The sequence below is a fragment of the Macrobrachium rosenbergii genome, chromosome 49 (genome assembly GCF_040412425.1).
Source record: "Macrobrachium rosenbergii isolate ZJJX-2024 chromosome 49, ASM4041242v1, whole genome shotgun sequence".
In the NCBI taxonomy this organism is placed as follows: domain Eukaryota; kingdom Metazoa; phylum Arthropoda; class Malacostraca; order Decapoda; family Palaemonidae; genus Macrobrachium; species Macrobrachium rosenbergii.
Genome location: NC_089789.1, coordinates 17,540,666 through 17,553,980, shown reverse-complemented (window position 1 = coordinate 17,553,980; position 13,315 = coordinate 17,540,666). Strand labels below are relative to the sequence as shown.

The 13,315-nt window shown below is 35.5% G+C and overlaps 1 protein-coding gene across 1 annotated transcript; it reads left to right on the top strand.

Annotated features, from left to right (window-relative positions):
* The first annotated feature begins 267 nt into the window (after window positions 1-267).
* On the top strand, window positions 268-3,759 carry LOC136832341 (uncharacterized). Its single transcript, XM_067093252.1, has 4 exons — window positions 268-2,088; window positions 2,327-2,420; window positions 2,667-2,895; window positions 2,943-3,759. The coding sequence occupies exons 1-4, from the start codon at window positions 268-270 to the stop codon at window positions 3,757-3,759; spliced, it is 2,961 nt and encodes a 986-aa protein (XP_066949353.1).
* Window positions 3,760-13,315: the final 9,556 nt, after the last annotated feature.

The following is a 13,315-nucleotide window of genomic DNA, read 5'->3' as shown; positions in this document are numbered from 1 at the left end:
GCGTGTTGGTACACAGCGTATTCCTATTTTTGCTGTAGTTTATGATGAAGTGAATACTGAGTTACATATACCTGGTATTGCTAGTGTTGCAAAGAAACTCAAAGAAAAGGGAATTAAACTTGCTGATCCATATATTAACTCAGATGTCATCAGTGATATCGGACTTGTAATAGGTGCTGATTATTACTCTAGATTTGTGACAAACAGTACTTTTGTTCAGGAGTTGTACTTTTAAGTAGTCCAGCAGGTTCCATTATTTTTGGACCTATGCCAAAATGGGCAGATGGCTCTCAGACTGTTAATAACATTAGCGTTCAGCATTCGTTTTGCGCACGTATTGGAGTTCAGTTACCAGAGTCAGAATTGAATCAAATTGAAAACCTTTGGAAACTTGATGTTGTAGGTATAAAGACAGAAACCCTTACACCAGAGGAAACTCAGTCAGTACGTCACTTTGAATCTACTTGCCAAAGGGTAGGCAATCAATATTTTGTCGAGTTACCATTCAAGAGTGATGAAAGACCAGCGACTAATTATCGTAAAGCTTATGGTCAGTTGAAGTCACTTTCCAAATCCTTTGCTGCTCGTCCAGGAATTTATGAACAGTATTCCAAGATATTCAGTGAGTATTTAGATTTGGGATTCATAGAGGAAGTAGACAACCCAGAAGTCATAGATGGATTGACTTATTATCTTCCGTATCATTCAGTGTACAAGAATTCCCCTACCACTCCAATTAGAGTGGTGTTTAATGCTTCTAGTAAAGCAGACTCAAAGTCAAAGAGTTTGAATGATTGCTTGTTAACTGGACCTAGCCTAATCAGTAAACTTGTTGAATCTCTTGTTGAATTTCGTACTAACCCGGTAGCAGTTGTTGCAGACATATCGAAAGCATTTTTACGCATAGGTATTTCTCCAAATTGTAGGGACTATTGTAGGTTTTTATGGTATGACGATCAAATGCTTCAGAAAGTTGTCACCTATAGATTTAAAGTAGTCCTGTTTGGTGTAACATCATCTCCATTTTTACTTCAGAAAATACTAACCTATCACCTAGAGAATCATTCTAATCCATTAGCAAAAACTTTGATTTCACGTTTTTATGTAGACAACTTTGCTCATACTTATGTACATGTAGACCAGCTGAAGAGTGACTATCCTCAAATTAATGCTATTATGTCTGAAGCATCTATGCCATTACAATGTTGGGTGAGTAACAATTCAAAATTTAATGAAGATATTGGTATTAATCAGGAGAAACTAAACTTACATGATGTTAATGTTCTTGGTATCTCATGGAATTCTGTCAGTGATGAAATATCATTATACCAAAGTAAGAAAGTATGTAAGGAGGAGTGTATGCATCATCAAATCACCAAAAGATTAGCATTATCTGTAATTTCTAGTGTTTTTGATCCATTAGGATTTTTGTCACCAGTTTTGATCAAGGGAAAGTTATTTATACAGAAGCTTTGGAAATGTAAATATTCTTGGGATGAACAGTTACCCGAGTCATTAGTTCAAGAATTTCAGAGCATTTGCCAGAGTCTCAGTCAGATCTCTGCCATTAAATTCCCAAGATGTGTAATTAATCCAAACATTTCAGATTTACATATCTTTTGTGATTCATCAGCAGTAGCATATGGTTTAGTAGCTTATGCTGTGGATTCAGGAAACAAATCTAGTAATCTCCTTATGAGTAAAGTTCGAGTAGCACCAAGCCCTCCACTTACCATTCCCAAATTAGAATTACTTGCACTCACACTTGCAACACGATTAGCTGAGACCCTCTTATCCAACAATGAATTTGGATTTAGAAGTTGTACATTGTGGACTGATAGTGAAGTCACAATTAGTTGGGTATATCATGATAAATCTTCAGAAGTATTTGTGAGTAATAGAGTTGCTGAAATTCGCACCTTACGAAGAGATTATAATTTGTGCATATTACATGTTCCCTCCAGTCAGAATTCTGCAGATTTAGTAACTCGAGGTGTTACCGTTTCAAAGTTAGCTAACAGTTTGATGTGGAAACATGGACCTTCATTTTTGCTTAATCCTTTGGAGTACCCGCCTCAGAAGGAATTTGTTTGCAATTCTGCAGTAGTATCAGAAATTTTAGTAGAACCAAACATAATCCAACCTATTTGTCCTGTATTTGATATGGGAAGATATTCCACTTACTAAAGTAATGAGAGTGATATCAAAAGTCATGAAATTTTGTAATAAGTATTTCCCTGATAAATTCAAGTTGAATACTTTACATTCCTGCATAAGATTAGCTCAGTTACAGAGTTTTCCTACTTTATTTGAATATTTGAAACAGCCAGAGAAGAGTCCTAAACCAGCTACAGAAATTTTGAATTTGGCCAAGCAACTTGATATGTTTATGAATGAAGACCAGTTGATTTGTTGTGGAGGTAGATTACAGAACTCAGATCTGTCTCCTGAAACACAATGTCCAATTTATTTACCTGCCAAACATCCCTTGACCAAATTAATCATAACTCATTATCATAATCATCATTGTCATTGTGGGTTAAGTCAAACATTGCTGGGTCTTAGACAGCAATTTTGGATATCAAAAGCCAGAGTCATTATAAAGAATATCATTAGTAAATGTGTGCTATGTAGAAAGGTAGTTGGTAAGACTATCCCTCAACCAGGTCCACCTCCCCTACCAGAGGAGAGAGTCCGATATGTCAGACCATTCAGTTCTGTTGGAGTAGACTTTACTGGATCTATAACTATTGTTGATCCTGCAACTGCTAGTGACAGTGAACGAGTATATGTTTGCCTGTTTACCTGTACTACCTCAAGAGCAGTACATCTAGAACTGTGTAGTTCTCTTACTACCTCAGAATTCTTATTAGCCCTTCGCCGATTTGGTGCAAGGTTGGTGTCCCGTCTGTTGTCATTTCTGATAACGGTACCAATTTTAGAGGAGCAGAGAGATTTCTTAATGATATCAAAGATGAACCAGAAGTAAGAACATATATGCAAGATAACAACATAGTGTGGAAATTTAACACCCCTCGTTCACCATGGAGTGGTGGTTTCTTTGAGAGACTGATTGGAAGTGTCAAGAGTAGCCTTCATAAATCTCTCTTTAAGAAACGCATCTCATTTAATGAGTTACGCACTCTTTTATGCGAAATTGAGTGTATTATCAATTCTCGTCCACTTACCTATTTGTCAGAAGACATCCGAGAGGAGTATCTCAGTCCTTCTCATCTGATATATGGAAGAACAGTAACCCTGTTCCCACCTCTGAATTCCTTTGGAGCGGATGTTCCATATAGAGAAAATTTGGATTTGAGAGTACAGTATGCTCGACTGTCAGACCTATTGAAGAAGTATGAGAAAGTGTGGATGAATTCTTACCTCACATCACTGAAGGAAAGACATTTAACTTGTGCCAAAGACAAATCTTGTTTGGTGAAAGTTGGTGATTTAGTACTTGTGCTAATAGAAAATAAGACTAGAGCCAATTATCCTTTAGGGTTAGTTACCCAGTTAATAAAGGGCAATGATGATGTTGTCCGGAGTGCGATAGTTCATACAGCAGATGTAGAATATATGAGACCTATTTCCAAATTAATTCCATTAGAATTGCATCATGAGGTGATTCCTGATGTGGAACCCATAGCATCACCGATTCCTCCGGCAGTACCCAATGCACCGCCTAGGCCGAAACGCCATGCCGCATGCAAAGCGGAACAGTTGCGCAGAGATTTAATAGATAATGATCTCTTGTGAGGCCTTACTTACAGTAGTTAGATTAGTCCTACACCCCTTTTTTGGGGGGAGAGTGTGGTGATTTGAGAAACCACACACAATTTCTGTGTATATGTGAATCCATGCAGAGTTTCTGTGATTGAGGACTTGATTTGTTTTGTTTGTTTGTGTAACCTAAAAGTGAAGTTTAAGTTTGCAGAAGTATTGGAACTTTAGTTTGTATGAAAAAATGTATATTTTGGCATAAAGTTTGTTATGAGATTGCCCTTCTGTGCTTGAGTTTATATTTGAGATTGTAACTTTGTCATCATCAGTATGAAACCAAAATTGTAATGTTCCATTTGTCATGAGTGAAAGTATTAAATTTGTAAAGCTAATTTGAGTTTATGAAGGGACAATATCATTTTGTAACGCTTATCTCATTATTTAACTGTGACTTATTTGCCACGAGTCATTTCTAATGTCGTTGTTTCCCGGCAGGCAGAAGGCGTCTGGAACAGCTACAGATAAGTCTTCCATGTTTGTAAGACTATGTTTTTTTCGAAAAGATAGTCATGTCCTATCTCCAAGACCTTGGTAGCTGTGGGAATCATATTTGTAAATCTTATATTCATTGAGATTTTGGTACCTTAGCAATAAGCTTTAGTAATACCTACCTATGACTGACTTGTTTGAGATTTTCATTAACTAGAGTACCCTGATAGCCTATTTCGTGTTTACATTGCTTACCTACCAAGTGGACTCTTGATTTTCATACTAGCTATATATGTTTCAGTTACATTTAAGTAATAAACGTGATGTTCAGTAAGGTGAAGCGTTAAAGCCTGTGATGTAATTTTGGTGTACTAGATATATATATTTTTCTTAATTATATTTTGTTATAAATTTGTAACAAGCTTTTCATTTGAACCTAGACCTAATAGTAGTAGCTATATCTTGCATCAAGTCAACAAGCTACGGTAGGCGTTGGGTTGTTAGCCTAAGCTTAGAACTTGTGGTGATTGTACCAGTGGGAGTAAGCCACTACAGTACCTGTCAATGTACAGATTTAGTATAGTACTAAGTACCTCAGAAACTTTACAGTTCATAAGTAACATCTAGGCCAGTGATTACTTAGCTAACCTAGAGTAACCTATCTATTCTAATGTGTTCATTCACCACTGAATGAATAGTTCTGCTAGCCCAACATCACTTGTTGGATGAATGATCAGTCTTATGTTCTGTAGCTTGCAGTTAAAGGGTGGTTGTAGACTGATTCAATACAGGGTGATAGCAAGCACCACTGGAAGCAGTTGTTTAGCCTAGTAGGCTATATTGTATTCACCACAACTGCACTAGGCCAAGCAAATGCATCAAACTAATATACCATACCTATATTTAAGTTTCATTACAGTGTAAAATCTGAACAACCAAGAACGTGTGTATTTTTTACCTTCAATATTGTATTCAATGGCATATATTAAACTACAGCTCAGAAATGTAGCCAACTTCGGCATACAGACTTTTGACTTTTCCATAGCTTGGCTTTACACTGAAGGCAAATCACTTGTCAAGTAGGCTTAGTTTGTCAAACTACGCAATTATTATTATATTTCACAAAACGTAAAGAGAATGGAAAACTTTTACGTCTCAAAATTTTCATTTAATAAACTTAACTAGTACCAACAATACAACTTCCAAGAGGGCGGTGAACGAATTGTCAATCACAAAACGTACGAGCTGTGGGCTCAGTAAGCGTGCGGCTACGAAACCGTGCTACCACGTGAATAGGTAATCGTGAATAGCTCCAGTCATAACAGGCCATTTATAAACAGTAAACTAGCTACAAGAAACTTACATAAACAAGATGAAATCCTGGTTTTCGCACTCCATCCATTTTCCTTCGACGATTCGGAAGAATGAAGTGAGACGAGAGTGATCCGCCACAATGACATTCTGAGACCTGTTAACGCCAATCAATGCGCTACGCTAACTAGTTCCAGTTACTGACCGCTAGTAAGGTAAATCGCAAAAAAAAAGGAAAAAAACTGTTCCCTTTAAAAATCGCAGGAAATCTTATCAGTAAACTCGTTCTTAAATACGTGAACGTGTTAAACTTTGGATTCTCTCTCTCTCTCTCTCTCTCTCTCTCTCTCTCTCTCTCTCTCTCTCTCTCTCTCTCTCTCTCTCTCTCTCAGAGAGAGAATCTAAATTAAAGAACGAGTTTACTGACAAGAATAGTGTGCGTGTGTGTAATGTCAAGCTAGATCGATCATGTTTTAATGTTTTTTCATCAGTGTGACGACTATTATTATTATTATAAAAGTAATATTTGATTACTTTTCTTTTGCGTTCAAGAGATTTCTGTTTTCTCCATATCTATCACTGTAACGGATTCATCCAGCACTTCCGGGGCTTTGAATAAAGGCTGGTAATCAAGCATGTTCACGAGGCAAAAATGTTTCTTTATCGGAATTGCTTGTGCGGTGTTATCATATGATATCGACTGGAAACATTCTGTTTCCTTATTCCACTGTGACAATTTAGCGAGTGTCATGGTCTCAAAATTTCGCACGCAACCGCAAATTTCACACCGATAGTACAAACTCCTAAAACCTAACCTGTTGTCTGTCATCTCCCGAACTTAACATACACAAGGATATCTGAAGACCACAAATTTCATATTTTGATCCGCAACGCCTTTACGATTTATGCAGCCACTGTTCACAGAGAGATCTCTGGAGCTTGCAATATTGAATCATTCTGTCTCTAACGTGCCAGAATTTGTATCTGACTTAAACTGAGTCGACGTCATGTGGGCCAACAAATGGGAGATGGAAAAGCAACATCAAGAGGTAAATATATATATATATATATATATATATATATATATATACATTTACTCGTATATAATATATATATGTATACATGTACACACACACACACACACACACACACACACACACACATATATATATATATATATATATATATATATATATATATATATATATATATATATGACTATTTATCACATCACCGTGATTCATATACAATCAGAAAGCTACAAACGTCCTTTAATATCCAATTCACTCTACCTCGGAAATAATATATTTTCATATATGTTACCGAAGGAATTTTTAAGTTGATAATAAGTCCACCGTCCCGTGGGGTCGAACCAGCGACGGACGAGGAATCAGGACTACAGTGACGCACTAACGAAATCGGCACCGTCCCGTGGGTCGATTCGTTAGTGCGTCACTGTAGTCCTGATTCCTCGTCCGTCGCTGGTTCGACCTCACGGGACGGTGGACTTATTATCAACTTAAAATTCCCCTTCGGTAACATATATGAAAATATATTATTTCCGGAGGTAGAGTGAATTGATATTAAAGGACGTTTGTTTTTCTGATTATATATATATATATATATATATATATATATATATATATATATATATATTGCATTACTACTACTACTACTACTACTAATACTACTACTGTACTACTACTACTACTGCTATTATTATTATTATTATTATTATTATTATTATTATTATTATTATTATTATCAATCAATCTTCTGTGAAACAGAATTCCCAAATATATTACTGTACAGAAAGCTGAAAAGGAATTGAATAGGTGAAAAGGAATTGAATAGGAGTGAAAAAATAAAACACGCTTTTATTAAAATGCACTAAAAAGTAAAGAATACTTTTTTTGAGACACGCCAGGATTTTCTTACAGTTAATCATGTCTACAAAAATAAAAGCGTGGGCGCCAAACACGGAAGGAAATGGTACAAGAAAAGAAATAGATTTTTTTTTAATTTCTTGTAGCATTTCCTTCAATGTTTGGCGGCCACGCTTTTATTTTATGTAGTCATGATTAATTGTAAGAAAATCCTGGTGTGTCTCGAAAAATAATTTTTTACTTTTTAGTGCATTTTAATAAAAGTGTGTTTAAAAATTTTTTCTTTATATTTTTTCTTTTATACTTTCCAGTTTTGGCAGAAATTGTAACCAATTTATGATTGTAGATAACGAAATTGATATCCTGTAGAGCTAAAGAAGGTTTGAAAAATCCGTAGAGTTATTAACTCATTCTACCGAGAAAAGAAGTTGCGAAAAATCCGAAAAGTTTCATACAAATCCTGAGATACTGGGAGAGGTCGCTAGAGGTCACTGCTGACCTACTGATCATGTAAGGTCGTATTGTCACCGGGATTGAGTAACCATGCAAAATTTCAAGTCCATCGGACGAAGGGAACACGTCGAAAATTGAGTTACACGATTTAACCCAAACAGACAGACAGATGCAGGAGTCAAGTTAAATATAAAATAATAATAATAATCTTTATTTAGGCTCAGGGCCATATACATGGAATATACAAACACCATACACACAATCTAGGTACATAAGGTAACATGATAAAAATAATTATCGGCAGTATCCACACAGTTGCTGAAGATGTAGAAAAAATACAGAATTCATAATAATGGTAATGACACTAATTATATGGAGAATAATAGCAAAAGGAAATATTAAAAATGATGATAATAAGAAATACAGATTGCAGACGATTAATTTCCAGCTGGGGACCTTAGGTGGTTGCAGAAGTCAGGTCCAGAAGGCTAAATACGAGTATTGAAAATTGCAAAACCCTGCAATGATATTAATCACAGTAATAATAAAAAAGTAAAAATACCAATAACAACAAGAAACGCAGACATACAACAATAATATAATAATAATAGTAATGACAGATTCTGGAGATGACACTTCATAATGGCAAAAATAGAGAATAAGTCATTTAAGGAACAGACGCCTCATTACCCCATCTTTCCCACAATTTAGATCTTCTTCTTGCCTCACTGCTTACGATCCTCTGAAGCATGTCATAATGGGAAAAAGATGACATTCGCGTATAACGGCGCTGAGGGCGCTAACAAATATCAAGAATGAAGATAGAGGAGCATGGCCTCTTACTACTGTATATATATATATATATATATATATATATATATATATATATATATATATATATATATATATATATATATATATATATATATATATATATATATATATATATATATATATATATATATATATATATATATATATATATATATATATGCGTGTGTGTGTCTGTGTATGTATGTGATTGGTGTGTCATAACCAGCCTCGTTTACATTAGGCGATTAGGCCTTTTGTTATTCCCTTTTTATGCATTTAAAATTATTTTTATATACTTTTTAGAACGAAATGCTATATTAATTATATCAGTCAAACATATCATTCACTTTTCCTGTTTTTATTCTTCATATCATCAGGTCGCCCTATAAAAATGCATTAGGTTACCAGTGCTATTGATGCAAGCTGTTGAGATAATAAATAAAACTCACGAATGATATTGCAGAGGTGGGCTGAGGGGCATCGCTTCCCCGCCCTCATAAATCAAATGCGCGTTTTACGGCTCCATCAAAATGCCATTCTGGGCCAAAGGCGGTCCGATAAAAAAAAAAAAGTGATCATTTTGACTTTCCTTCGTCTGTCACCAAAAACAAAGGAAAAATTCAATTTACCTTATCCCTGGAACGATATTTCAAGTCGTGTTGTTTGTTGACGTCAAACGCATAAACTTTTTTATCAGTTCAGAATCGTTGATACGGATCATTCTTATTCCCAAATACCATTTGCTTTATGAGAGATTCATTCTTCTCACTTCTCATTCCTCCCGTGATGAAATATATTTAAAATCCTGGTTAATCGTTTTTTTTTTTCGACTCTTTTTCTCCCATAAGGGGAAATGAGAGGAATGGAAATTATACTAACACTAAATAACATTTAAATGTATACAATCATAACATCATTATTCAAAAAATAAATTAAAAAAACATAGGAAATCGCAGGTATCTATTTATATACCTGCAGTAGCAAGCCATATTTTCCCCTCTGTATCCAGGTAAGAAATAGCCAAATTTATTTGTCTAGCTACCTATCTGTTTACCTATCTGCCTTTAGTAGTAAATCGTCTCTGTTTTTCCCAGAAACGAGGAGTTTTCTGAGATTCTTTACAACTCTCCTCCAGCTTTATCTTCAGTTGCTCCAATTTCCCCCATCCCTTCTGAGAAGCTCCTCGTCCCTTCTTCTCTTGGTTAGAATTTCCCCTCACAACCCTTGTTTCTTGAAGACCGAAATGAGGGTCTGAAGGAGACGGCACAAGGAAGGGTTGAAGCGGAAGAGAAGAGTGAGAGGGAAGTATCCCAATTTTAAGCAGTCTTTAAAGAATACGACAGAGGGTGAAATCCAGAATAGAATAGGAAAGAAATGGCCCGGAGCTTCACCTCTGATAAGAGTTTTGAAAACAGGTCAGTTTAAAACATTTTTTCGTGAGAAATCTATAGCAGGGTAGAGTATTAAAATGAAGAGATTTATTTGAAGAAATGTCTTCGATAACTTGGTTGGTTACGACAGTGATATATATATATATATATATATATATATATATATATATATATATATATATATATATATATATATATATATATATAAAAATTTTATATATATATATATATATATATATATATATATATATATATTTTTTTTTTTTTTTTTTTTTTTTTTTACCAAAATTTATTTGAATCCAACTTTCTCTCCTGGTCTTTGTGGTTCCCAGAATGCATTATACACTTTAGATGTTTCTCACAACGTGCCCTAACGATTCGAGTTCGTTATGCTTAGGTTTTGATATTTGCTAAATTTAAACATACACTCATTTGGAAAACCCAAATCTATCATTTGACTCCTGGTTATGCATGTACATAATAAAATAGGGCAAAATAAACGTCTTGTAAAATAGAAAACTTTCAATAGAAATTGCTTACAAATCAAGGTGAATACTTCTACAACCAAATCAGTTTATTAACTATTACATTTCTAGACAATTCTAACTGATACCAGGAACAAACAACAGTATACACTGCAAAGGTTGAAACTAACCAACTTTAGACCTTCTCATGCATACCAGGTGGAAAATTCCACAAACGGCGAGGTCCGACGTAATAGAATTTTTTTGTTCTATTTTTTCTTTTACTTTTTAGTTATCCTTATGGTTCGTACCTAGAACAATGATGAACCGAACAAGATAATCCTGTGAAGATTAATTTACATATTTTTTCCTGCAGGGGAAGTACTATGATTCGCGAATAATCAAGAGCCTACATTTAAATCTCTCCAAACATGCATATGCAACAGCCGGGTTATCCAATCCGGGCAAAAAAAAAAAAAAAAAAACCTGCAGCACAAACTTAGCCTCATATTTGAAAATTAACTTTCAGAACAGAATTTACTTTATTCAGGGCATTTCTCAGCATTTCCTTGGATATAAGTTTTGTCTGATATGCCTTGGGTTTTATGATATATTCCTCTGCGTGATGATTAACTTCATGCCATTTGTATTTATCTTTCCAACATTAACTTTATGTTGATTTGCAAGCATTTCTCTACATTCACTCCCTTTCCATCTGACTTGCAGAGGGATATTTTACATTTCATTTCTCAAAGTAAAGCTTGGCTTTATGAAATGTGAAAATTATTTCACATTATTAACATACGGCAATGCGCAAGCTTTTCTCAATTTTCATAGGCATTCCGCCAACCTTTGAATATTTTTCAATTGCTAAGAGTAATTGTCACGGAAAGTATTTCAGCGTTGCATATGCAACAAAAAATGTGCTGCAACAGTATATCCGATCTTCGTTAACCTTGAAAATCGCCAGTTGTTAACAGTACTCACAGGGGACCTGGCTTACTTGACCACCTTATCAGGCGTCGTTTTCTGCGAAAATCCCACATTCAAAGGGGGAGCTGCGGGCTCGATTGTCATTTTGCTCATTCTTGAATGGAAAGATTCTTCCTTTTCTGATTTACCCAAATATTCAACCTGCATCTTCACACTGACCAGTCTCTCATTCCATTTACCTTCATAATTGAAATTTTCTTTCTTCTGTAAATCCCCAGTCATTCAACCTGGCTTATTGCAGAGATCTACGGTGTTCCTGTAAAGAAAATAAAGGCAGAGGGCGACGGAAGGGGCGTCAGAAATTTAAAATGTAATCTAGCCTTTGTTTGATGGAAGCAAGACAGAAAGAGAGAACGATTAGACAAAGTAGGTAAACGAAGTCAAAACAGAATCCAAAGACAGGTAAAAGGTGGAGATCTGTCAGTGAGCTTAGCACACGAAGCTCTCTGACTCTCGAAGGGCGAAGTGGGTAAACGATGACAATAATACCCTAAGAAATGAACTGGTAACTTCAGCGTCATACAGCACCTTACTGGTCATAATCACCAGATGCATTTACTTCCTTTAAAAACCAGTATGGTCTCATAGCTTCCGGATATCCCCTGACGTTTAGGATATGGTTTGCACTAAAAGCCTCGAATCTGAATGGGAAACAAATTAAAATATTTCATTATACTATAGTATTCCATCAAAGATGCTTGACTTTTAGTTCCTGTGATACCTATGTACTGAGTAGTGCCACCTAATCCTTTCTATCATTCCCGAATAGTGCCATCTGATCCGCTTTATCATTCCCGAATAATGCCATCTGATCCTCTTTATCATTTCCGAATAGTGCCATCTGATCTTCTCTAGCATTCCCGAATAGTGCCATCTGATTTTCTTTAGCATTCCCAAATAGTGCCATCTGATCCTCTGTATCATTTTCGAGGTAAAACTAGTTTCTCTTTGGACGGGTCGATATCGTTCTCGGCTAGCACTGTGCTCGGCCCGCATTCGATTCTCCGGCCGGCCAATGAAGAATTAGAGGAATTTATTTCTGGTGATAGAAATTCATTTCTCGCTATAATGTGGTTCGGATTCCACAATAAGCTGTAGGTCCCGTTGCTAGGTAACCAATTGGTTCTTAGCTACGTAAAATAAGTCTAATCCTTCGGGTCAGCCCTAGGAGAGCTGTTAATCAGCTCAGTGGTCTGGTTAAACTAAGATAAACTTAACTTTTCGGGGTAAAGCTTCTGTAACAGCTGGAGACTGGTAAGTAAATTCTCTTCTTTCTTATACAGCAATATGCCACTAAGCAATTCAATCCTATTTATTAAACCCTCAAGAGACTTTTCCCTTTCCTAAGAATTCCGTTCTCTTTCGTGTCACAGGGTATGCAGAGTATGATCGTTTTGAAATTACCCTTTTTAAAATTATCTAGAAATCTTCTAATAAAAAAGTTTTATTTTTACAAACCTGGCCTGAACTACTGATTCAGAATTTTTTTTAGTTTGCAGTCTAATGTCTTTTGCTTGGTTCGTCTCAGTCATCACTTTTGTTTGTCCGTTCTTGTGAAATTGAAATAGTAAAATTGCCGAGGCGTTAATGGGACGTGTATCTGTAATAAGCCAAACACGTTTCATTACTGAGTAAAAGACTGTTCGTAACATATGGCAACTCGGAGATATTATAAGATTCTCACCAGCAATGTTTTAGGTTAGAATTTCGTGGTTAAATCGGAAGCTTAGGTTGGGGAAATAAATTTTGACTTAAAATTTTAATATAGTAAGCGCCGTGTATTTACGGGGAA